Here is a 27,868-nt window from a genome sequence, read left to right on the forward strand (position 1 = left end):
TTGTGATAATATGAAGTCTTTTCACATGTGTATGGTAATGATATCTCACAACTAACTATTTGTCTTTCAAAGTATATTAAGTGCTTGAAGAAATCAGGCAAGTTATTTTCTTTAATTCAGATTTGAATTTTCCGATCTTTTTCTATAGGCTTACTAGTAATAATATTAGTACCCTTACTCATACCTCGTGGACAGGGTACTAACATGAGCATATACATGTCAATGGAGCAAGCCGGGTGTGAATCATACCCAATCATACCCGGCGCTCTGTTAGCCTAATATCAACAATTTGAACATATTCCTTGCATATAATCCAAAAAATTGAGGAGTCCTCTCATTTAATTGCGGAAATATCGAAAATCATTGTAGAAATAGTTGTAAAATCTTGTTTACCTTTTTATCCGATATTTTCAATTATATTGTCTGCCATATTAGTTCAAATAATGATTGTTTCCGTTCTCGGCCTCGTTTGTTTGTGTGTGTGCCATATAAGGACATTGAGGCCTTATTTGGAAACGTAAACAAATCGTAGTAAATATTTTGGCACGGTTTGAGTCAGAAATTCTGCGCATTAAAAGTAAATACAGTTTGTCGGCAACTTGGAATTGCACAAAGAAGCCATTATTTGCCACTTGAATGATAATAACATAGCGTAGAATAGCGAAAAATGGTCTGGCAAGCCTTACGTAGAAAAGGGGTCACGGCGAGAGTCTCGCATTATCTGTCATGGCAGACACGATGAGGTTAGTGTAACCAAGCCAATTTATTTTATCGTGTAAGGGCTTAATAAATTCAAAATAAGCCAAACTTCTTTCACAACATGATTATACTTATGTAGTAGATTTCTACACTGTTTGTTTATCTGACTTTAGTGATGATTTGTTTTGCTCCATTACATGATATGGGCTCAGTTCGTAGCTTCAACCACAAAAAATAAAGTTGAGGCTACGACATCATAGCCATAGGCTTACATGAAAAGATAGTTTATTCTCAATTGAATGACAATGCTTTTTGGGGGGTCACGTACATTGCCCCCCTGCCACTGGGACTTTAATACACTTTTGAGTTTCAACCTCCCCCACTATCTCAGAATATGGCAGGTATGTCATAATAAGTCAGAGTACAAGCTGATAACATCTGGATGAAATTATCTCACCAGCCAGAAGAGGCAAAGTTGGCTGCCTAGATTCCTATCCTTTACAACTCATTCAGTATAAATCTAACTAATGATGCATATGATCATAGGGCATTTTATTAACACCTGTAAGTAACAAACTGGATTATTAAAATACTGTCTTGGTATGTTAGATGAATAAACATGTAAATTTGTTTCATACTGAGGACTTGTTATAAAAAATCTATTTTTTATATTAATAACACAACAAAAGCAACTTCTATTACTGCTACTATTTAAAAAGCAATTTCTCAACAAAACATGAACAAAATTATGTAATTACTGGTAATTATGGTTTATAATATTTTGTTATCTGCTCTAAAGGGACGTCTGAAAAAAGAATGTACAAAAATTATGAGTGACATGGTTTATGAGGTTGCAAATAAGTCTACATAAAAAAGTACCAAAACCCCACATTTTGCAATGAAAAATTCCCAATTCTGAAATCATCCTTGGGTCACTCAATAAAGTATCCAAAAACCAAATTTAAAAAAATTAAACAACCATACATACAGGCATCAACAGTCAGGACTCCAAAATTAAAATGATTTGAGAGTACAATTTAAGGAACAAATGGAAAGGTAACCATGACTTAACTGTATTGGGGTTAACATTAGCCAGGCTATCCAGATGGAATGGAAATGGATACAAGCTTTTGCTTGAAGTTGCAGGAATATGATTTAAAAACTCAAAATATTTTAAATAAATGAATCACTTTTATTCAAATGTTAGCAATCTTGTGCTTTTATGTAGTGGAAGTAAAAGCTGCTGCGATTCCCAAAGAAAACTACTGACTGGCCTCTGCAGAAAGAGTAGAGAACCAACTGAGTAATACTACAGTACCTTATAACATTAGTTCAGAGACTACGTTCAATGTATTACTTTTAACATAAATTGTGCACTAATTAGAATCGATTGTTTGAATGTGTTCTAATTTTATGCGAAGCACAATTAGGATCCATAATCTTTCAGACTTTAGACCCATTACAATCATAAATATTTCTGAAAATTGATCTTAAATCTCGGCAATGTATCGAGGACATGTCCACCCCCTTTGGCACAGCGCTCGGGTATGCAATAGACTTTAGTATGCTTAGATTACTGAATCGCTCGTGTATGGCATCTCTTATTATAAATTACATTATTTCTGTTCAAAAGCCATCGGTAAAACATTAGTCTTTACCAGTGATGCCTGTCTGATGTGACATTTCAGCTTGTAACTCGAGGCGGAAGTGTTTTCTGCTGTTGACTTACTTCTTAACGGAAGGTGCTCCGAATGAATCGTCCTTTAACAAAGTTATTTTGATTGGCCTATTTCTGAATATTGACTAATTAAAATGCTTGTCTTACGGAAAGGTTAGGTTGTATCGCAATCATGGCTAATGTTTTAATTTTTTAGCACGAGATCGAAAAATTGCGTGCTTATGTAAAGTTTTGACACAGTATATTCTAGTATGACATTTTCATTATTTGTCCGTCGTTTTCGAGATTTGCGAGAACGAAAAGCTCGATATGTCACAAGTTGCACACTTATTCAAAGATAAACAGCGTACAGTCGATGTTACAATTTCTGAAGATGTTGATTTCAGTGGACTTTTGTTATCGGATCCTGTGACAAAAGGGTTGAAAAACTCGGGTTTTGAAAGACCATCACCGATCCAGCTGAAAGCAATTCCACTAGGAAGATGTGGTCTTGGTATGGACACAAGTCCTTTTCATTCCAGTTCACTTTTTTGAACGCGGTGGGGTGGGTGGGACGTAGTTGTGTGGTAAGATAAAAGACGGGTTTATTTAACGTCGGCATTTTTTAAATCAACAATTCAATGTTAAAATCTAATGAGCTTTTTACCACAGCCAATTTTTAAAAAGACAACTAATAATAACCCTTCCATACTCTCACAGAGGTCTCAATAGGATTTTAAAACTCTTGAGTCCAGGACTCCTATTTTGGTAAAAATAGGAGTCACAGCATCAAAAGTTGCAGCCTCTTCTTTTCTACAGAATCAACACAGATGTGAGTAAATCTATTTTTAGATGGAGAGGTTGTCTTAATATAATCACTCACTATAATATAGCTTCATTATAACAGTCCATTGACAGGATCACATATTTATAGTTTATTTATTTGTATACATACTTGGAATAAAGCTCTTGTATTATTTTATTTTCATTTCATTAATGGTTAATTTTCAAATTGCCTTTCCTAGCAGAGTGTTAGTAACTCAAACTCGAGTGATTTTCTCGGAAATAGGGTACAACCTCATCACGCCTACAGGCAGGATCGGGGCCAAATGAATTGAAGCTGTGAGTTTATGGTATTGCCTTTTGTCCAGTATATGTCAGTCATGTGACTTGTATCATCCATCTATCAACGTTTGCTTTATTTCAACCTTTTATTCAAAATAAGTAGTGAACCAGTTTCATCTAAACAAAGCATAAAGGATCCTGTCATGGAGCCTTTTTAAATTTTTCTTCAGATAATGTGGCCATCATTACTAAAAAAAATTAGAAAAAAATGATGCTGATCGATTTGTCGGTAGCTGTTACAAAAACTTCTCACCTAAATTTGACACATTTAAATAAAATTATCTTGGCAAGGAAACTTCTTTATGTTTGTGCAAATGCAAATGAAACCATTTTGTCATCAAATATGGCTACCACTGCCAAGAAAAGAAAAATCTTCAAACTTCTTGAAAGCCACTGAGCAGAAATTTTTACAAATTTGACAGAAGGCATCACAACGGGAAGGCATTTCAGTTTTTTACAAATGATGCCAGTTGTCTATCAAATATGGTCACTACTTATACATGTATTACTAAAAACAAAAACAAAAAAAATTCAACCACTTATTTTCAAAAGTGATTAACATAATTTGACCATATTTGATAGTGTGAACCTTTCATTGATAATACTATATCATTCAGCATGACCACTGTTATGGAGAAGAAAAAAGTTCAAAGTCACTGAACCAAATTTTACAGCATCTGGCATAAAGACATTTTAAGTTTGTACAAGCAGTGCTGGTGTATCAATAAAAATAGTTGCTGTTGAAAGCATTTGTAAAAATAACCCCACTAGACATAATTTGACAGAAAGCATCCAGGCATAAAGCCCCGTCAAGTTTGTACAAGTAAGTAAGACAGACCCACCATCAAATATGGCTACCATTTTGACAAATATTGTACCATTAAATCACCAATATTTTCAAAAATTACTGAAGAGAATTTGACAGCATCCCGGCTTGTATGACTTTCATTTTCCATACATAGTTTGTACTCCACTGTTAAATATGGCTGCCTTTACTAAAACTTGAAAAGTAATTAAATGGCTGCTGCTCAAAAGCTGTTTAACAGAAACTAACCAAATTTGTTTTTATATTCTGAATGTATAGAAATGGTGTCTGTTTGCCATAAAATATGGATGGCATTGCTAACAAAAGAAAATTGTCATTTTTAAAAATTGATTTTAGATAACAAAGTTTCCTGGCATAAGGTCTTTCAAATGATCCTGATCCTCTATCCAAATGGCTGCCATTATTGAAAACTCCTTTGAACGTCAGAATGAATTATTCTAACCCAGATTTTGGGGTAGCATCTCAGGCCCATTTGGGCCTCTTTTGTTAGATGTCATGATTTTCTATTGAATACAAATACGTATTTGCAGATTTAATAGTTCAGGCCAAGTCTGGTACAGGGAAGACATGTGTTTTTACAGTAATAGCGTTGGAAAGCTTGCAATTGGACAGTTACACAATACAGGTATGTATATCAGAAGATAAATTACAAAATTAAATGTGAAATTCTTTTTGTTGATAATGTAACAGTTTTGAAATTAAATTTGGAATATTTTTTCTATGGTTCTATACTTATAAACTTTCGTACAAGCTTAAAACTAAATATAAGACAAATAATGAAAGCTTGGGATAAACTTCAAAAGTATGAGTATCAAAACAATCCAGTGAGTTTTCATCTTTCTCATAACCTTGTATTGTGAGCTGAAAGGGTCCCTATGTAATCTTTAACTATATTCATAGCTTTTCCAGAGGCTTGATGATTAAAAGTTACTCCTGTATCACAGAAGAATCAACCTCTCATTCAGAGTTCATTATTGTATCTCCTCTTGATTGTGTTTAGGGTTGGATTGGCATACCGATAAAAGAAAATGTAGATTATTATTACAAAATATCTAGTTCTTTTTTAAATTTTGTCCACTGCAGGTGCTTGTTCTGGCTCCAACAAGAGAGATAGCTATTCAAATATGGGATGTCATCAGAAGCATTGGCAGTGTTTTGCCTGCCTTACAGTGCCATACCTTCATAGGTGGTCTGCCTGTACAGGAGGACAAGGCAAAATTGAAAAAGTGTCACATTGCTGTTGGCACTCCAGGTAAGTCAAAATTAAGATGTGTTCTTCTGAAGAGCGCCTATGAATGAAAAATGCAGATTAAAATTAAATGTACCATAGAACTTGACTAACCATGCAGAAATAATATTGAAATCCTATTGAAAACACCTGGCACTTTTGCACCTGTTATTCATTTCTCTTGTACTGAAAGTACAGTGTAATTTCATGAGGAACTGCTAGAATATAAGCAGCAAAATTTTGTTTCAATGTTTAAGTTAAAGTTTGTGACTTGTTTATGTTATTTATGTAGGGGATAACATTAACAGTGGAATATTAGAAAACTCCCATCACAAAATTGGTCTGCCAGCACATTTTGTTGTTTTCAAATTATCAGTTATTGCTTCTTTGGAGTATTTGGCTAATTGTGAATATCATCTGACAGCTACAGTCTTGCTCATGACAAGAACTTTGTTAAAGTTTCACTGTATTGTGTATTGACTCATTTCAGGCCGAATCAAGCAGCTTATTGAGTTTGGTGTCCTCTCTACGGCCAGTATTCGCCTCTTTGTCTTAGATGAGGCAGATAAACTGCTGGCTGAAAACTTTCAGCAACAGATCAAGTAGGTAGAATGTATATCTTCAGATTATAGCAGGGTCAGTTATTTAGGAATTCTTTGTCAGAGCATGTTGTTTGAAAGCATATGCTTCTAAGGCCGCTGCTTAGTCCTTTTAAAAGCAAAAGTATTAAACTAGATAGGAGTGTTTGGTTCAGATACATAAGATGGTAGAGCACCCAGCTAATGTTAGGAAGGTCTAAGGTTCTGGCAGAAGCCTTTTTCTTACAGGTTCTTTGCTATAATTGAGACTTAAATAAGTTCTCTGAAAGTAGAGAGGGTTGTTTGCATGAACTAGTAAGAAAAGTTAGCTTTGATAGATTAGATAATAAAGTACCTGTATTGTGTAAAGAAGGTCTGTTTTAGCCACATATAGTTATCTCTTGTTGAATCTCTGTTCATGTATGGAATCATTTATCAGCCAGTCATCATGTTCATGTATGGAATCATTTATCAGCCAGTCATCATGTTCATGTATGGAATCATTTATCAGCCAGTCATCATGTTCATGTATGGAATCAGTTATCAGCCAGTCATCATATTCTGTTGATGAGTAACAATGTCATTTACAGCACATGTTATTAGTGACATGCACAACAGTGAGCTCAGAACATTCAGGTTATACTTAATATTCTGAACCATAAAAAAACATCTTAAAGAATATCACAAAAACACACTTATAAGTTTGAATTCATGGCCTGTGAATCATTTGTAAAATGCATAGGTTATGGTAATAGCTGTTCATACTATTTCTGTTGTTGTTCTTCATTATGCATTACTGTCAAATTCCCCCAAATTTTAAGTTCAGTAATCTGATTGTAAGATATAAGACTCGTTTTATTTCTTTTTATGTTGCCCAGAAGGCAATTTTTATTTATGACTGATGTCATCACTTGAACAAATTTATAAATGCTTATTTTTGTGTTCATATGTCTCCCTTGTAAATTAAATTTTAAATGTTTCAGAATATTTTCCCCGGCTTCTATGATCCACATTAGACAGGACCAGACTGTTAAAGACAACTGCATTATACGGGACTACTTTTTTAACATGACTATTACACAAAACCACTCTTTTAAAAATGACTGCATTGTACACAACCACTCTTTCAAAAGATGACGGCATTTTGTACAGGACCACTTATTATAAAATGATTGTTTTGTAGCTGGATCTACTCCATGCTGCCTGAGAACAAGCAGATGTTGGCCCTGTCAGCTACGTATCCAGAGTACCTGGCACAGCACCTGACAGCATACATGCGGAACCCCACCTTCATCAGGCTTAATGTCACTGATCCTGCTCTATTAGGCAAGCAGTTTGATAATTATTAAATGAACTGCAAGTTCCCTTAATCTGTATTACTTACCATAGATAGTACAAGTGATAACTCGGTAAGGAAAACACTTGATGGTAATGGGATGACTTCTGTGCTTTGGATATAATGGCTGTGGAGATGAAAAATGGGATTGTGGGATTGCTGAGGTGCAAATATAAGTACTTGAACCAATTCACATCAAAATACTATATCAGTTTCTCTTATATTTCTGTCCAAGATTAAACTCAGTTCTATGTTAGCCTTTCACTTGTCACTTTTTGTATGAAACATGACCAAAAAATTCTTTACAAAGTTTGTTTTGGATGACTGTCATCAGCATTTTAAAAAGGTCACAGAAATATACAATAACTTTGCTTGAGAAAATGAAAAATGTGATAATTTTGGCCACATTGAAGAAAACCTAAGTTGCATTAATTAATAAATATTTTTTTATCCATATTTCACATTGTATAGTGCATATCCACATTATCGGACTTTGGGTTTTTGTTGGGGGATGAGGGTTATTGAAGGTTCTTATTAGTTTGTGCTATGTATTTTAGTTGATAAACTTGTTAAAATCTTTAGCATACAAGTGTTTTTTTCTTTCTTAATAGTGGTTCAGTAAATGTTTCATAGTTTATATTCATTACATTTAAAACAAATGCTATTTGTACTGTTTTTAATAACTTTCATTACATAAACAAAACTATGCTGACCAGTGTTTCTTAATCAGTACTGGTATAGAGTTGATGAGTTTTATTGACAAGTTTGACATGTTTAATCCACAAATGCACAAAATTTTTGAGTCAGCTCAACTGTCATTTCTAATGATACAACTGTTGCCAAAGATTCTTCTTTTTTGATGGAGATTATATATTGTCTCAGTTTTTTTTAAAAAGGCCTGTGATATCATAGTTCTCGATAGATATTAAAACTGAAAAGCCTTTTGACCCTTGACCCCATAATCTCAAGAATCAGAATGAAAATCACAAGAGTCAAAACTGAAATCTCAGTGTTCATTAATTTTTACAGTCATTAGTTCATAGCTGCTTTTTCATTATTTGTGGAGCAAACAGTAATTGGTTTAGTAAATTTAAGGCTTGGCATTATGCAGAGAAATAGTTTAGAGAACTCCAAATTATGATTCTTACTGGCTGGCCTGAGGTCAAAGCAGGTGATATTTATTGACAGGTCCAGGTACACTGTTAAAATTGATATTGTCAGTGAATTGTTAAGGCTTGGCAACCAAAATATTTAAGTGACCAATGAAATACACAGTTTAGTTACCCAATGATAAATACTTGGATTGCTGCTGTGTTAATTTTTCATGTGAAAGTTTTATGAAAATCGTATATATGGGTTATACTGACATGCATATCAATGCAAGTATGATAATGGACTGTGTAACACTTGTTAATAAATTTGTATTAATAGTCCATGGATAAATTACCCACATGATATTTCCAAGAGGAAGAGTTTTCACTATTCTTAAATGCTATTGTATTTATCTGAAACTCCTTTTTTTCATTAATTTTTATTCATGTTTCATATACAAGTATTGAACAATACAGTGTTTTTTTCTTATTTAAAAGGAAGGTTTTTTTCTTGTTTTAAAATTCAGAATTTCATTTTTTCTGAGGGGCATCACGCTTCTGGATTCCCCATGAGTGTTGCTCAAAACTCCAGCATGCCTGTTATGGGGACTGTTTTCAAAATTCTTACTGGCCACCAATGTCACTTTGAAATTGCAATTACTAAATGTCTTAATATTTTTGCTCGCAGGTATCAGACAGTTCTACACCAGTGTTCCTTACCACCCAATGCAACAGGTTGTGTTTGAATCCAAAACAAAGGTTCTTTTAAACATCTTTTCCAGTATCAGTTTCCAGCAGTGCTTGGTCTTCTCCAACCTTCAGACAAGGTCAGACTGTTGAGAAATATTTCTTGCTGTTTGATATATTGTTTTATTACAAGCCCATTTAATTGTACGTGTTTAATCTGGTGTTTGATACAGCTGTTCAATATGTATTGCTATATCACATATCCAGATTCAAAATACTTAGGTGCCTGCTTTGACATCTGCATGTAGATATCCCAGTTCATTTTCAATTTCATTCATATAGTAATAATAATAATAATGAGGACTTTGTATAGCACCCAGTCTTTAGAAGCTCTAAGCACTTTACAACATTAGACAACACCTATAAGATTAAAAAAAAAAAACCATATAATGATTTGATTACAAAAACAAACCCCATGAGGGGCCCCGAGTGGCCGAGTGGTCTAAAGCGCTCTCCGTTACGGATCACTGCCATCTCACCTCTGTCTGCGTGGGTTCGAATCTCGGATTCGGCCAATGTGGGTATGTGAGAAAGCTTGCCAGTAGCTTCTCGTGGGTCGGTGGTTCTTTCCGGGGTTTTCCCCTGGTTCTTCCTCCACCATTAATACTGGCAGCCATGTATGGCCTATCGTGTGCTGAGAAGTGGCGTTAAACCCCAAAACAACAACAACAACAAACATCATGAAATTAGAAAACATAATTTAAAAAAACATGCTGAGAATATTTAACATATGAAACATTATTAGGTCTTTAAGTTTGTTCTTGCAGTCGAAATAAGTGAGTTTTGAGAGCACTCTTGAATGGGATCACTGTGTCTTTGTGTCTACGTTCAGTGGGCAATTCATTCCATGTTTTTAAAAAGTGTTTAAAAGAGCGTATGTAATACTATAAAACCACGTTCATGTTTTGTACTTAGTTGGGGAAAGGATATTTGATATGGCTTATGAATACCTTTCAGCCTGACAGCTGCAATATATCCCAATGCCATATCATACTCATTTTTATCTGCCAACTCAGGGGAAAAAACGTTTGCAGTTTTGTGCATTTATTGCTTTAAGCACATATAAATAAAGCTAGGGTAATACCTGTGTTAGAAGAATCAGTTTAAGCTGTGTTTCAGTTAATATTTATTAGGATGAATTTAAATTCACTGGGATTACAATGTGCTTGTTAATACTTCTGAGACAAAGTCATTGTTTTGGAATTATTGTAAACTCATTTAAGGACATTTTGGATTATATCAGTGATACATCAAGGCTGCTGACACATTAGCACATTCCAGGCTATTGGCACACCATCATGTTAAATATTGAAGTTTATTCAGAACACCACTGGAATTCATTTGGAACTTTATACATTTTGGACATGTGATTGAACTTTTAGGGCTGTTTGGGATTTAATTCACAATACTTAAGTCCTTGTTTTTTTTATTATAGATTTTCACTTTTGCTTTTGCTTTGCTCTTTTCTATTATTTAAAGACCATTAAATTGTAAAACAGTGACTTAATTTAATGCATTATTTGTGATTAGATGTAATAGAATAAGATTTTTGATTTGTGGAAATTCTGATACTTTTGCTTAACCCTTTACCTCATAGAGCATAGTTACAAAGTGCAGCTTGCTATAAATAGAACACCTTTTACCTATTCAACTCCATACGCATAATAGGCCTGCCTGTCAACTGTTAAGTAATGTAGTGTATGTTACGTTTAGCAGCGATTTTTACCATTTTACATTTTTGGTACACATCTATTATGTGTGTAAAAATTTACGAGTAAAGTCCGATTGCTATAGTTGTGTAATTATTTTTCATGGAAGGATTTTTTTTATGTGCTTTAAAATCTTGAGAGAACTCGTTCACCGTCAAGTCAGTAAGACCGCGTGACTAAATGTAGCTGCCATTTCTCATACTCGAAATTTACAAGTTTTTTGTCCGCATCTACATCACTAAGTCATCTAAATTTGATAATTTATAAAAACTAATTGCTGCCTACATCAATATCAGAGCCTTTACCTAAGTTATTGAAGGTTTCATAGTTGTGGTTCTAATCTTGAAAACTTTGTAATTACTGACTGAAATCCGTGACCTCCATTTTGAAGAGTGTAGATTACGAACCAATTACTTTAAAAAGCAGATATCGACCAGAGCATAAACAGTGACCACGTGATCTGACGTAATTGTCATTCGCAGAAATTAATGTAGTATTTAATAGGGGGTTTTCCCCTGAAGATGGCACTACGAAAACCAGCTTAAAATGGCTAATGTTTACAGCAGATGTCAAAAGGTGCTTCCATGTGAATGGAGTAGAGATGTCAAAAGGCGCTTCCATGCGAATGGAGTAGAGGTGTCCAAAGATGCTTGCGTGTGGTAAAGGGTTAAATACAGAAAATGAAATTGGATGGAAATAAAATGCGGCAAGTCTGTATACAGTATTTATACCATGATAAGACCAGCACAAAACATTTATCATAAGTATGGGTTGGGCTTTGATCAGTGACAGATTTCACTGCAAATAAATACAAAAACTGAAATGTTTTTAGGGAATTTGTCATTAATAATTACATGCACAGACTTGAAAATAAGCATCTTTTTGAAAATAAGCCTACAGAGGCCATTCTGTACTTTTGTATAAATGAGTGTGAGAAGACAAAGCCTAAGATGCAGAATTGGCTTTTTTGGTAATTGATCTATTTGACTACTGCATGATTTTATCTACATATTCAGATTCCCACCTTTTCCTTCTTGCTATCTTCCTTTCTCACACAAGATTTATTTTTTCTCTCACCTTTTTTTTCACCAGATGGATTTGTCATGGTAGATTTCACATATATGCTCGTTGAAGGCCAGATCCCTTTTATTTACTGCGCTTTTCATTGACATCTTTCAGGGCTCAAAGTCTTGCTGATTCCCTGAATGCAAAGGGCTGGCCCACTGCCTGTATAGCTGGCAGTTTGGAGCAGAAGGAGAGAAATGAAGCCATGGCCAGGTTAAAGACATACAAGTGCAGGATTCTCATCTCTACTGACCTAGTAAGTTACTCTTGGAAGCATCAGATGTTAATTAACTAGACATGCATTTCACCAACAGTTTACAGTCCTGCAGTTTGATTGGATTAAATTTAAATCTTAAGAAAATTGACCAGTAAGATGCCTTAAATCTAGATTTAAGATTTGTGTTGGTGAAATTGGGTCCAAGTGTCCAATGAGAAAAGACATTTTTGCAGAAGTATAAATTATGATATTGTGTACTGGACTTCTGTTTTTCTAACCCCTGCTTTTAATTTTAAAAATTTAAAGTATGTCATAAATGATCTCTTGTAGTATCTTTTAATTTTGTCGGTTTTGGTTTTCGTGTTTTTTATAATTTTAATGGGTTGTTAAATTCAAGGTTTAGCTCTTCAAAGTTTGCATATTTGTAGGTATTTCATTTCATGGATAAACCTCTACAAATACTCTCAATGAAGAATACAAAAGAATAACACTATGCTGACAACAAATGGTGTTTACTTCAGTGGTTATAACAGTACTACCAACTGTCCAAATTTAAATAAAGCACCTTTCAAGATCAGTTACACACCATCAAATTGACCCAAAACAGGCAACAAGACAAAGCTAATCAATGCATGATCTCTTCCTTCCAACAATATCCATAACACAGTGGCTTAAGTGTGGTAAAGTTCAGCTTGGGTCCCTGTCAGTTCAGGTTAATGTCATCAAACCAGGGTTATCTCAGTGGTTATTTCAAATGCTACACCTGTATAAACACAATACTACCACCTGTCAAGATCAACCATTACACTCTACATCAAATAAGCTCATGCACCCAACAACAATAAGCTAAATGGCTATTATAAGATATCAGACAATGCAAGGGAATCAGAGTGTTACCTAATGGCTTCCACTTGTTAAACTTGGTGGCGGATATTCCAAGGAAACTGATCTTTCCTCACTTGCTGAAACAAACTTGACTCATCTGAGACCAGATCTATTGATCCTGCATGTCTGGATCATATCAAACAATCTCGCAGGGGTAAACAATTCTCAAGGCTAGTAGTGGACAGAACCCTCCAGGTGAGAAGGCTCACTCTGAAGGCAATTGAGGGGAAATTGAGTTTTCTCTCTGCATTGAGAGTGAGAACACATCTTTAATGAAAGCATCATTATCCCAGTATCTAGCTTACTCTGTGGTTTTGCAAGGTGAGAAAACTAGCATCTGTCACTCTATGACTTACCATTTCATAATCTCATATGTTTTGTCTTGGTTGGCTGATATAGGACAAAACTGACCTCTTGCCGATCTTGGATCTTTATTACACCATTGATACCACTATCAAGAGCATTGTTGGTTCACCTCTTCTATAAGAATTACTTCCAAGTCAATTTTTGACTGGATTTGCTTGGGGGAGGTGGTCTGATCAGCCACATCTAGGCTTACAGAGTCACTGTGTTAGCCTATTTATATCTCAGGAGTTGAAGCTGCCTCACATACTTTAGGAGATGAGCCTTCTCTATGATGAGAGGATATTGCTTCTTCACCTCTTATCTATTCTCCTAAGGTATTATGATCAGGTAACATATTTGAAGAAGAAGTCAATTTTGGAGTAAATGTTTCTTTGATAACACTTACCAGATCATAATACATAATACAGATACATCCTCACCCCTCACAACCTCCCCACAGTCAAATCTATTGACAAAGCGTGAATTCCGCTTGTAACAGAAGTATACATGGGATTTTGGCACATGTCTGTATATTGTTATGAGTCTATGCTCTTAAAATAAGTAACAAAAAAGATCGAAGACAACAAGCTTTGTAAATTTTAACAAATGAAGTATTTCCCATGACTACAAAGTAAAACAAAAAAAAAGAAAAAAAACTACAGTATTGCGAATTAAATCCAAATTGTTATCGAAGAATTAAAAAATACAAGTCCTATCAGTGAAAAGTTATAAGTGAATCACAATTCAAATCCTGATGAAAATCCAAGATGGAAGGCAATAACGTATGCAGTGGTCAGTGTAGTACTGATGTGTCAACAGTCTCTTGTTGAATCACAGAAAATATTCCAGTTTTTGAATTCCTTATTAATTCAGGTAAATGTTTTTGTCCAAGAATTAATTTAGAGCACTTTTGTATTTCTGTGGAAAACAATCACTTGGATTCACTAATTTGAAGAAAATAAAATTTCAGCTCCAAACTGGACACATTATAAAACAACTTGATTTCTCGATTGATAGGGCATGACTGATAGAATTCTTATCATAACATCAGTTATAAGACTAACAAAAATGCAAAATAGATTCCCAGATGGGGGTCAAGAGTTCATCCTTCTGAAAAAATATAAGTTTGTTTATGAATTAACATGTGCCTCTTGTCACATAGTCCAGGTATGACCTTGACTCAGCTAAATGATTCTTACTCTGAGAAAGATTTTTTTTTAATAAAAAAATTGTTTACCAAATCTGTGACTGATTTTAAGGTCAGCAACTAGATACAACGTTTCTGTTATTAAGTATTTATATCAGTGAAATCAATTAAAAAAGTCAGTCAAGTCAAACAGAACTGAACTTAATTCTATATATAAAAAAAATCAAGTCTGGTAAACAATATTACATTACAAAAACATGTAATGGAAAATAATATAAAACAAACAATTAAATTAAATATGCATAACAATATCCAAGGTAAGATCACATTTGTCTGATTCCAACCAATAAAGGCTGACAACTTTTAGCTTTTTGATAGCTAAATTTTAACAATGTAGGGTTGCATTTGCAAGATAGTGGTCATACTTCTAAGGTATTATGATCAGGTGAGTATATTTTACTCCAGAATTTGTTCTTATAAAATATTGATAATAGTTATGCCAGTAGAAACAAAAATTTAATAGATGATCAAATTCACTGAAACCTTAGTACACGAGTAACTTCTTATCTGTTTGTTATTTTCATTCCAGTTCGATTATTATATTTATAATTAGACTTTTGAATACCAGTATTTTAAATCACTGCTATAAAACCATTCATTTTCCCAGATTTATAATTTTTTTATGTAAAAAAAATAGGTGTTTTAACACTTTCATGCAAGTTTTGGATTGCAACAGAGGACAATCTGTAATGCTCTTATCTTCAGATTTCCCTGATTTGTATTTAACTTTTATTATTTAGACTTCCCGTGGAATTGATGCTGACAAAGTTGACCTAGTCGTCAACATGGATGTTCCCAAGGATCATGAGACCTACCTACATAGGATTGGCAGAGCTGGCAGATTTGGTTGGTTGAATGTGCAGGGCTGAGAAAAGTCTCACCTCAAGCAAATCCATGAAAAGCATTTGTACAAATGTTTCTCTTAAATGATTTGTGTGTTGTTTTAAGAAAGAGATTATTTTCTTTTAATTAATTTTATTACAACCATTGGGTTTTGTTTTTTGAAAAAATTTGGCTTGATGCTGAATACCCCATCGATTTCATTTTCATAAGGAAAAAATGGTTTTAAGAACAAAAATAATTTTTGGAAAACGGTTATTGTGTTTCTTGGGCATTCTGCATGTCCATGTGAGAAGTATTTTTGTAGTTATAAAAATTGTGAACAATTATATACAGTTCTAAAAGTTGCAACAGAATATAAATTTCAGTTGCAAATGAATTTTATGTTTCACATGAATTTGATCCATTATTTAAAAAATCTAACCCCAAAAAGTAAGATTTAAATATTGTGCAGAATCATTCAAGTAAATAAGGTTGTAAAAGTTTATAGTGATTTCCTGTAACAAGGATATCAAGTTTTACTATTTTTTTCATTAAGAAAGTAAAATATTTCCTTTTTACTTGTTACTTTTTTTTGTCACTGAGACATTTAATGAGATATAATTAAAATGGGTATTTTTTATTTGAGCACCTGTGGCATTGTACATGGTGAGCTTTAAATTTTTTAACTGAAATTTATTGAATATTTCAGCTATATAAGATTTTTTATTTCATAATAAAGTTTAAATGCTGTAGAGTTGGCAGGTTGTTTAAGCTGGAAATATGCAATTAAGAATTTGTATAATGCATGCAATTTGACACTTAGATTATCACCTGGTGATCTGTACCAAATAGAGACAGATTTGATACCTTTGTGGATAGTGCAAATTATTCACTAAAGAGGATTCAGTTTTTTTATTCCCCAGAAATAATTGACAAAGCTTTATTTGTTTGGTCAGAATAATATTTGTTGGCAAATTGCAGAATTTGCAATAGACTAAGCTCAACATATATATCCTATAACACCAAACCAACTCAGGTTTGGAAATATATATGTTACAGGATTGTGATCATTTAGGATGTCTGTGGTAATTTTATTATTTCAAATTAAGTTTATCTGTGACATGTCCTTGGAACTGGTGGGGTCCTGGGTAGCCACGTGGTTTAAGGCACTCTCCTTTACAGATTACTGACATCTCACCGAAAAGGACCATTTCCAAGTTAGTTATAAATAAAGGGACAATGTACTTATGCTATGACATGATTTGGCTCAAACTATGTCGACAGTGTCAGGTGGCACAGAGTAATACTTTGAGATAGACTCCAATGATGCATTTCCATATTGGTAAGGAACCATGGTGGCTCCATGATTACAATGCCAGACTTGTGACTGCATGTCTATAGGTTCAAATCCTGTTATTAGTTCCACCTGGAATAACCATTCATGAGGCACTTTACTCCATTTGACTGACACTGAATAACTTAAACTGCTGTGTTATATAACACCAAACCAACTCAAGTTTATGTTATAGGATTGTGATCATTTAGGACGTCTGTGGTAATTTTATTATTGCAAATTAAGTTTATCTGTGACATGGCCTTGGAGCTGGTGAGGTCCAGGGTAGTCAAGAGGTTTAAGTTGCTCTCCTTCACAGATTACTGATGTCTCTCCTCTGTTCATGTGAATTTGATTCTCAGCTTGGCCACTCTAGGTATGTGGAAAGCTTGCCATTAGTTTCCCATGGGTGGGAGGTTTTTACCAAGGTATTCCTGGGTACTTCTTCCACCAAATATACTGGCCACCATGTATAGCCTATCATGAATTGAAAATTGGCATTAGACACACAAGAACCCAATTTTTAGAGCTGGTAAAATGAATCTTTGCAACAAAATAACTCTCACCATTAATGTTCCAAAATATGTTTTTACCATTGTGACACATTTTAACAATTTTAAAGTAGATGGAGTTTAAACTTTCCTTTGTTATTCTGTATCACAAAAATTAAGATTTCAGTGTATTTCACTTTCAGACAGTTTACTGTGGGTTTTTCTACCAAAAATATGGATGCTTAATCAGTCGTAAATATGTTTTAATACAGCAGGATTCTGAGCTTTGTCCCTGTGTCTAAATGGTATAGACATTCTTTAATTAATGTGTCAGACATGTGACTCTAGCATCAAACTATTGTAGAACATGAAAGAGATTTTAAATATTATTTTTTTAATAATTGGTGACCTTAGAAAGGAGAAGCATTAAATAATGCTATGAAATCTTCATGCTGGCCAATTTTTTTGATCATATAAAAAAAATCCTTTTTAGTGAAAACTTAACTTAAAATTTCAGCATTTATGAAATGAATATAAAACTGATGATTTATGTAGAATCTAAATTAAATCTTTCAAACACAAACCAGCTGTGTTGATGTCAGTAATTTGAATTCTGAGATTAATTATATCAGTGAGAAAATCTTTGGAACAGGCCTTTTTTATTATTCAATCATGCAACTTGTGCCTTTCTGCAACATTCAGACTACCCAATTACTCCTGACCCCTTTGTTTTCCATTTACTGAAATTTCAATGGGTCGGTGGTTCTTCCCTGGGTTTTCCAGGGTTCTTCCTCCACCAGTTATACTGGCCGCCATGTATAGCCTATCTTGTGCTGAAAAGTGGCGTTATTGATTACAGGTTTGTTTTGTTTTTTATTGAATGATATATTGTTTTTTTGTATAAACTTTATTAATTTTAAAAATGCACAACATTATAGAGACACTCTAGTCAGAGTAATTTCTCAGAAATGTACAATATTTTCTTTTATTTTGTACAGGTTCATATGGTGCTGGTATAACCATTGCAAGTGAAGGGCAAGAGATGCTTGATTTACAGTCTGTGGAGAAGAAATGCAACACTCACATAAATGAACTTCCAGGTATTTCCTGATGATCAGATTCCAGGCCTCAGACAAAATACACATGTACTATAGTCATGAAACTTTCCCACATGTAATTGTTTTTCAAATTTGATGAAGAAACTGAATTCACAATCTAGTTTTCATTGTATATATTTGTTGACTAGTTAATCGTAAATAACTTTCACTAAATACTAAATGATTCAATGCTGCATAATGTGATTTCAGGTAATATGCATCCCTTTGTGTGCGCCAGATTTATGGTGGGTTCTCTCCCCTGTATCACAATATAGCCTTCCAAAATTTGAACATGTAACTTTTAACAATTTTGCTGCTTTCAGTCAGAAATTTTTATCTAAAAATTGTTTTGCTTATAGAACCCTAGAATACCATACCTGTCAGAAAATGTTTTAATTCTAGTATACAGTGAGACATAGATATTATCTAACAACAAAACCATTAACATTAAAATTCTCTGTTAAATGTTTTGTTTGGAACTTTTTGTCAGTTGGATGCAACCGGAGTACATCATAGCATGTTTTTTTTTATTGTTGTAAGATACTGCTTTGCATGCAACCATTGATCTGAAGTCTAAAAACAGAATGAGATTATTATATTTTTATCTGTCCAGTATGTTATGGAGGAGAGGCACATCTACATCACTAGACTGATATGTGTACCAATATCACAAGGCACATCTACATCACTAGACTGATATGTGTACCAATAGCACAAGGCACATCTACATCACTAGACTGATATGTGTACCAATAGCACAAGGCACATCTACATCACTAGACTGATATGTGTACCAATAGCACAAGGCACATCTACATCACTAGACTGATATGTGTACCAATATCACAAGGCACATCTACATCACTAGACTGATATGTGTACCAATAGCACAAGGCACATCTACATCACTAGACTGATATGTGTACCAATAGCACAAGGCACATCTACATCACTAGACTGATATGTGTACCAATAGCACAAGGCACATCTACATCACTAGACTGATATGTGTACCAATATCACAAGGCACATCTACATCACTAGACTGATATGTGTACCAATAGCACAAGGGACATCTACATCACTAGACTGATATGTGTACCAATAGTACAAGGCACATCTACATCACTAGACTGATATGTGTACCAATATCACAAGGCACATCTACATCACTAGACTGATATGTGTACCAATATCACAAGGCACATCTACATCACTAGACTGATATGTGTACCAATAGTACAAGGCACATCTACATCACTAGACTGATATGTCAAATTTCATAGAGATGTGAACAGAAAAAGGCAGATCTGGACATACTTTTCAAAGATATGTACCAAATTTTATATAGATATACTGAACAGTTTTGGAGTTTGGCTTTGGAAATGACTGAATGTTGGGTGATTTAATAGACATATGGATGAAAATATTATATCTGAAGAATTGTGAGTTACAAAAGATGAATTTACATACTGGTGGAATAAATTTGCCAAGTTTCATTGAAATATCTTAAATGATTATGGAGTTTTCATGTAGAAATTACTGATTTGTTGATGATTTCATATACAGATATTTCACATGTATAAAGTAAAAGGAAAGTGACAGGCATCACAAGTTTAACTCAACAAATGAAAGTGTGAGTGGTAGATGGATGATGAACCGACAAATGGTTACAAATATTAAAAATAATGAAAGTGAAAAACAATAGTAAAAGGTACATCTAAATCACTAGTCGGATATGTATACCAATAGTAAAAAGCACATCTACATCACTAGTCTTGTTGTTGTTGTTCTAGGGTATAACGCCATTTTTCAGCACAAGATAGGCTATACATAGCGGCCAGTATAACTGGTGCAGGAAGAACCCTGGAATACCCAGGAAAGAACCACCGACCCACGAGAAGCTACTGGCAGGCTTTCCCACGTACCCACGCTAGCCGAGCCTTGGACTCGAACCCACGCAGACAGAGGTGAGATGGCAGTGATCCGTAACAGAGAGCCATCACTAGTCTAATATGTGTATGAATAGTAAATGGCACATATATAATATGCATAGCAGAAGTACAATACATGTCTACATCACCATTCTAATATGCATACTGATCACTCTGGTGGCCAAAGTGGTTAGACCATCCACCTAGGATGCATGAGGTCGTGGGTTTGAACCCCCAGCCAAGTTATTTATAACAATGGTATTAGCAGCCGCCTTGATTGGCACTCAGCATTAAGAGATTAGTGTAAGGATTGGTTGACCTGGTGTTAGCATAATGTGACTGGGTGGGACATGATATTACATTTCTGCTGCATGATGCCCCAGTTCTAGACATCGCTATATATTGCCACACTGCAGACATCATAATGATATGACTGAAAAAATTGTTAAAGCTATGTTAAAAGTCAAAATCACATACACTAATATGTGTACCAGTAGTATAGTAAAAGGCATATCTACATCATCAGTCAAACAAGTTTACCAAATTTCATAAATGGTTTTGGAATGACTTGAGAGTTATGCTTCAAAAACAAAAGTGTGGATAACTAATGGATGGATGGACAGAACAATGGAGAGTAACATAAGCAGTACAAAAGTTCTATTTCAAGTCCAAGTGTATGAAGTTCCAGTTAAATTCCACTTATCCCCACACTTACTGTGGGGTTCTCATTCTGTCAGGATCAAAGTAAAACTTCATGAGGGGTATAGATGAAGCCATGCCTTCATCCCTTAGCACAGTTTGGTGTCTTCCCAAAGGATAAGCTTAATGATCTGAACTGACAGTTGCATTAGTGGCCAGGAAAGTGCCAGTGTTTGTGTTGCTGGCATGAAATTCTGTAAAGTGTATTGCTTTGTCGGCTTGGCAGTCACCAGGATGGACAGCCTGGCTTTCAACTGGCAGGTCAGCTCAGATGGATGGATAGAAGTCTGGTTAGCTAACTGCCTCATTGGTCCATGCAGTGAAATGGATGGATCAGCTAATTTGACTACCACTTAGCTCCACATAGGTGGAGCCAGCCTGTATATGGCATGGCTTGCTGAAGTGGTTTCTGAGTCACTGATTGTGGAGTATTGCTGGCAGCTGGACTGGCTGGTTGGCAGTTGTTGTTGTTGTTCTAGGGTTTAACGCCATTTTTCAGCACAAGATAGGCTATACATGGCGGCCAGTATAACTGGTGGAGGAAGAACCTTGGTAAACCCAAGGAAGAACCACCGACCCACGAGAAGCTACTAGCAGGCTTTCCCATGCTAGCTGAGCCTTGGACTCGAACCCATGCAGACAGAGGTGAGATGGCAGTGATCCGGAACGGTGAGCGCTTTAGACCACTCGGCCACTCGGGGCCCCTGGCTGGTTGGCAGCGTAAAAAGTATTTATACAGTTGGTACACATGTTAGGCTAGTTATATAGATGTCTTTTACTATTGGTACACTTATTAGATGTGAGATGTAGATATGACTTTTACTGTTGGTACACATATTTAGACTAGTGATGTAGATATGCTGTTTTCTGTTGGTACACATATTAGACTAGTGATGTAGACATGCTGTTTACTGATGGTACACATATTAGACTAGTGATGTAGATATGCTGTTTACTGTTGGTACACATATTAGACTAGTGATATAGATGTGACTTTTACTGTTGGTACACATTAGACTAGTGATGTGGATATGCTGTTTACTGTTGGTACACATATTAGGCTAGTGATGTAGATATGCTGTTTACTGTTGGTACACATATTAGACTAGTGATGTGGATATGTTGTTTACTGTTGGTACACATTAGACTAGTGATGTGGATATGCTGTTTACTGTTGGTACACATATTAGGCTAGTGATGTAGATATGCTGTTTACTGTTGGTACATATATTAGACTAGTGATGTAGATGTGCTGTTTACTGTTGGTACACATATTAGACTAGTGATGTAGATGTGACTTTTACTGTTGGTACACATATTAGACTAGTGATGTGGATATGCTGTTTACTGTTGGTACACATATTAGACTAGTGATGTGCCTTTTACTGTTGGTACACATATTAGACTAGTGATGTGGATATGCTGTTTACTATTGGTACACATATTAGACTAGTGATGTAGATGTGACTTTTACTGTTGGTACACATAGTAGACTAGTGATGTGCCTTTTACTTTTGGTACACATATTAGACTAGTGATGTAGATATGACTTTTACTGTTGTTACACATATTAGACTAGTGATGTGCTGTTTACTGTTGGTACACATATTAGACTAGTGATGTGGATATGCTGTTTACTGTTGGTACACATATTAGACTAGTGATGTAGATATGCTGTTTACTGTTAGTACACATATTAGACTAGTGATGTGCCTTTTACTTTTGGTACACATATTAGACTAGTGATGTAGATGTGACTTTTACTGTTGGTACACATATTAGACTAGTGATGTAGATATGCTGTTTACTGTTGGTACACATATTAGACTAGTGATGTAGATATGCTGTTTACTGTTGGTACACATATTAGACTAGTGATGTAGATGTGCTGTTTACTGTTGGTACACATATTAGACTAGTGATGTAGATGTGACTTTTACTGTTGGTACACATATTAGACTAGTGATGTGCTGTTTACTGTTGGTACACATATTAGACTAGTGATGTAGATGTGACTTTTACTGTTGGTACACATATTAGACTAGTGATGTAGATGTGACTTTTACTGTTGGTACACATATTAGACTAGTGATGTGCCTTTTACTTTTGGTACACATATTAGACTAGTTATGTGGATGTGCTGTTTACTGTTGGTACACATATTAGACTAGCGATGTAGATGTGACTTTTACTGTTGGTACACATATTAGACTAGTGATGTGCCTTTTACTTTTGGTACACATATTAGACTAGTTATGTGGATGTGCTGTTTACTGTTGGTACACATATTAGACTAGTGATGTAGATGTGACTTTTACTGTTGGTACACATATTAGACTAGTGATGTGCCTTTTACTTTTGGTACACATATTAGACTAGTGATGTGAATATGCTGTTTACTGTTGGTACACATATTAGACTAGTGATGTAGATGTGACTTTTACTGTTGGTACACATATTAAACTAGTGGTGTGCCTTTTACTTTTGGTGCACATATTAGACTAGTTATTTAGATGTGCCTTTTTCTATTGGTACACATATTTGACTAGTGATGTATATATACCAAATGCTATTCACAATTCTTAAGTTTAAATATTTTGAAAATTTTTGTTCATATTTTCAACATCAACATTCAAACTTACATTTTTGGAGTAAAACTCATGATGCCTTTCGCTTTTCTCTGTACTTTGTACATGTGAACTTCCTAGATATGAAATTTTCAACAAATCATGCAATCTGCTAGTGAGGTGATATTGATAATTACATCTTCTTGGTTGTTTTTTTTTTTATATCTGTCTGGTATGTATTATGTCTTTATGACCATAATCATTTTGTTTCTGGGGAATGACTCAATATCTTTCAATCAAGCATAGTATATTTGTTAAGCAAGTTGCTTCAAGATATTTTTGGATGTTGCCATGGAAGAAAATTTTAACAAGGCAGTATGTAGATTGAGAGTGCTGGATCATTAAATTCCTTCATTAGGAGTCTTTACATAAGCTGGGGACTGGGGAGGGGGATATGCCATCTCTAGATGACTTCTGTATTACATTGGATTGCACAAATGGTTGTGACTAGAACATTAACTATGAGACTAGTACAGATGAGAATAATTAGATATTGTAAATTTATTACTTTTCGTGGAATAAATAATCTGGAGGATTTTGTGGTTGCTAAGGAAAAACCTCTTCATTTTAAACATCCAGTGAATAATCAGAACCTTTCCCAAATCCATGGATTTTGGTACAGCAGAAATGTAATTACTTGCAACAACTATTAAAATCTGATTTCTACAAAAGTGAATGACTTTACAGTCATTACATTAAAAATTTGATGAATAAATGTTTTCTATTTGATTGAATTGGCTTTTTTGATGGAATCAATTATGATATCGAAAATATGTTTGATGTCAACAGGAAGATGTTAATTTTTGAAATAGCATGACCAAATTATTGGAATTTATAATCAGTTCCTTTGGGTTTATTGCAGATGTTAACTTTTGAAATAGCATGACCAGATTATTGGAATTTACAATCACTTCCATTGGGTTTATTGAAGATGTTAACAACTGAAATAGTATGACCAGTTCATTGGAATTTGCTCAGAGTCCATTGGGGTTATGGATAAAAAGAAGTGAGGCATCTTTGGAACTAGATTATTTTCAGCACATGATTCTGCAATTTTAATTCTTAAAATCAACCTCGTTTCCTATGTTTGGAAAATAAATCATTCATCTTGAAGCAAAGTATGTTTAGATATGGCTATCAGTATATAAGTAAGCAAACCATTCTTCTTTTGCAGATCCCCTGCCAACTGATTTGTTGAAAACAGAAGTGAAAGTTTGTTTAGATGATGTTGTGTCAGCGGAGGTTATTCATACAGTTGGAAACAAAGATGATCATGCTGAACCTATAACTTCAGATGAATTTACAGCTCAGTATAGTGGCACTTTTGCGATGAACAAACTAAATAGCAAGTTTGAAAGTGATGTAAAAGAGAGTTTGAAAAATCGATCCAGTACTTGTCTTGAGGAAAAAGAAATTGGACCAGATCAAACCAAACAATCAGGAGAGTATCATCTGCAAGGTGCTATGAATGGTAATGTAGACAATCTGGAGAAGGAAATATATAATGAAGAATGTATGGAGAGGAGTATTCAAGTTTGTAGTGAATTTGGGGGTTTGGTAGATCAAGCAATAACAGTGCAAAAAGAGTTTACACAGCGGTTGAATATGGTAAATGATAGTGATTCATTTCACAAAACCATTTCCTCAGCAGTTAATTTAGCAGAAGTGTCAGTTCAGTCCGATCCAGCAAAGCTCATCAAACATACTACCCATGAACAGTTTGATTCTTTTGATTCTGGTCTGGTAAAATCTGATCATGATAAAGACGTCACATCTTGTAGTGAGGCAGTAATAACAGGGATAAATCTGGATGACATGGGGAAAAGCTCATCAGTCAAAGCAGCCGAATCAGTTCCATTTAAAAATAATGAAATGATATTTGAGTCCTCAACACTTCAAGATAATTTGAATTCTCATGCTTTGAATAAAAGCAATGCTTTAACGGCTAGAGACGAATCGGATGCAACAGAATCTGCAATAATCAACAATAGAAACGGAGGAACAAAGGATATTCAGGATTCTCTTTTGCTGTCCAACAGTCCTGAAACTCCTGTAAAGAAAACAAAACTTTTGAAAAATAAATCTCATTTGGCTCTCAGAAAAAAGAATGAGTCACCTGCTGAAATTAAGATTTCATCTGCATTCAAAAATCAGGACACAGAAAAGGCTAGAAAGAATATAAGAAAGCATGGTGAACAGGCAAGTAAAACTAGTTTTATACCAAATGAAAAATTCTCTGGTGAAAATACTTGTCTGCCATTGCCTAATATTCCAAACGGTTGGTCCATGCCAGAGTTCTCGACAAGTATTGGATATGAAAGGCTTACCAAAATCTCAACTTATGCTTCAGCTAAGAAGGATCTTGAGAAATTTCTACAAGAGCAAAATGGCAAGAATGCTGATAATAAGGAGTTTATGATAAACAAGAAGTTGAGAATTCCAAGGGAAGTTCCAGTTAAAGAGGAGGATAGACAAGTTATTAGGACAATAATTGCCTCTTTTAATAATCTAAAATTTGATCAAGATAGACAAGACTTGGTGCCTTCCAATTTGGACACAAGGGGGAGTGTCACTAGTCAGCTTTCTGAGAATTTAGCATCAAAAGCAGAGTCAACAGAACGTGGCTTGAGTGAAAAGGATTCAGAAAGCATACATGTCCCTAGTGTGACTAATACTGATAGGAATTGTGTTTTGCATTCAGCATCAGGTGTCTCTCAGATTTTAGAGATAGTATCTGTAGGTATGAAAGAGGAGATGCCTACTGCTGTAGCTCATATTGATGGAGGCAACAAGACTAACTGCATTTCTAGAAACTTGGCCAATGAATCAAATCCTGATGACACTGTAGTAGGTGTGCAAACTTCAGATTGGAAGTATCCTTTTCTCAAAACTGGTGCCATACCAAAAAGGCATCTGCAGAAACTGGCAGTGGGAAATTTAGCTATTTGGGGAATGGAAGAGGACAATGGAGGAGACACTGCAGTGAATGATGACAGTCTCATGAGGAAAAATGATACCAGTAAAATTATTGATGTGAATGGAGCTGACCAATACACTGAAGACTCAGATAGTGACTCCTTGTCAGATTCTGAGACAAACTCCAGGGAGTCAACTGAGACTAGCACGAAAGAGTCAGAGACTAGTTCTGATGAAGAAACTAATTCCAGCAAGAAAAAGCAAAGTTTAAAAAGTAACGATGTTGGAAAGGTTGTGAACCAAAATTCTACTAAATTAAACTTACATGCAAATGAATTGTTTGATCAGGTTAGAAGCGAGAGATACATACAAAATAGAAGAGGTAAATTAAATAGGTTAGACTATGAGGAGGAGGTGGTGGAGCAGGAGAGGGAGAATTTCAATGGGGAAACACATCGCAGACAAACAGAGGAAATGTTCAGGAATGAATATTTGTCACATTCAAATGACAGTAAGTCTACCGTTAGGAACCAGAGGAACCACTTACCATGGAATAACTGCATTCCATCCAGCATGCCAGTTGATGAAGATACTCTGAAAATGCATAACCAACCATATTATTGGTACCAACACCCATACTATCAATATTGGTACAAATATGGTTATCCCATGTGGCAGAATCAAGTACCTTTCCACCACAATCCTTGGCATTCTTCCAATTATACGTATCAACCATATTCACAAACTTGGTATCACCATGGCAACTTCAACCAAGGGCAAAGAAGCCAGCCCTGCATGCAAGATGGTTATAAGAGAATGGAAGAAATCTACAAGGCACAGTGGAATTACATTAAAATGATGAGTAAGAGATGATGGAATCAGCGAAGGACCATGAATGCAGAAAAATCTAAATTTTCCAAAACATCCCAGAATTTCTTCATGTGAGAGTTAAATTTAGACTTTGCAGAATTTCTTCTTCTGAGAGATAAATGTATAAATTCTGATTAATGGATGGTTTAAAAATGTGCTAACCAAGAATTATCAGGAGGTCCAAGGCCTATGCAATACACCTGTTGTATTTAAGAACTTTGCTACTTAACCAAGGGTGAAATAAATTCTGATGAAAGCTAGGCAAAAATGTCCTCATCTGTTAACATACTTAAATATCATGTGAGCTGTTTCTTCCAGAAAAACATCATGCAGTTAATAAAGTTTCATTAGTAGCAAGTTATAA

General features: G+C 34.8%; 2 protein-coding genes across 2 annotated transcripts in view; one reads left to right on the forward strand and one right to left on the reverse strand.

The window, feature by feature from the left end:
• The window catches only part of LOC149787550 (twinfilin-2-like), a 49,706-nt gene extending 47,238 nt beyond the window's left edge, over positions 1-2,468 (reverse strand). Inside the window, exon 1 of the mRNA XM_089973696.1 lies at positions 2,358-2,468. Within this exon, the coding sequence (XP_089829822.1) occupies positions 2,358-2,382 (25 nt within the window). The 5' untranslated portion in view covers positions 2,383-2,468. The remainder of the gene's footprint in view (positions 1-2,357) is intronic.
• A 55-nt stretch (positions 2,469-2,523) lies between these two features.
• On the forward strand, positions 2,524-27,868 carry LOC149787551 (uncharacterized). Its single transcript, XM_089973692.1, has 10 exons — positions 2,524-2,870; positions 4,838-4,932; positions 5,391-5,559; positions 6,026-6,137; positions 7,297-7,439; positions 9,229-9,367; positions 12,176-12,317; positions 15,456-15,561; positions 18,360-18,461; positions 24,893-27,868. The coding sequence occupies exons 1-10, from the start codon at positions 2,687-2,689 to the stop codon at positions 27,505-27,507; spliced, it is 3,807 nt and encodes a 1,268-aa protein (XP_089829818.1). The 5' UTR covers positions 2,524-2,686; the 3' UTR covers positions 27,508-27,868.

Source organism: Sinohyriopsis cumingii, chromosome 11 (assembly GCF_028554795.1).
Source record: "Sinohyriopsis cumingii isolate HCF-2022 chromosome 11, ASM2855479v2, whole genome shotgun sequence".
Lineage (NCBI taxonomy): Eukaryota > Metazoa > Mollusca > Bivalvia > Unionida > Unionidae > Sinohyriopsis > Sinohyriopsis cumingii.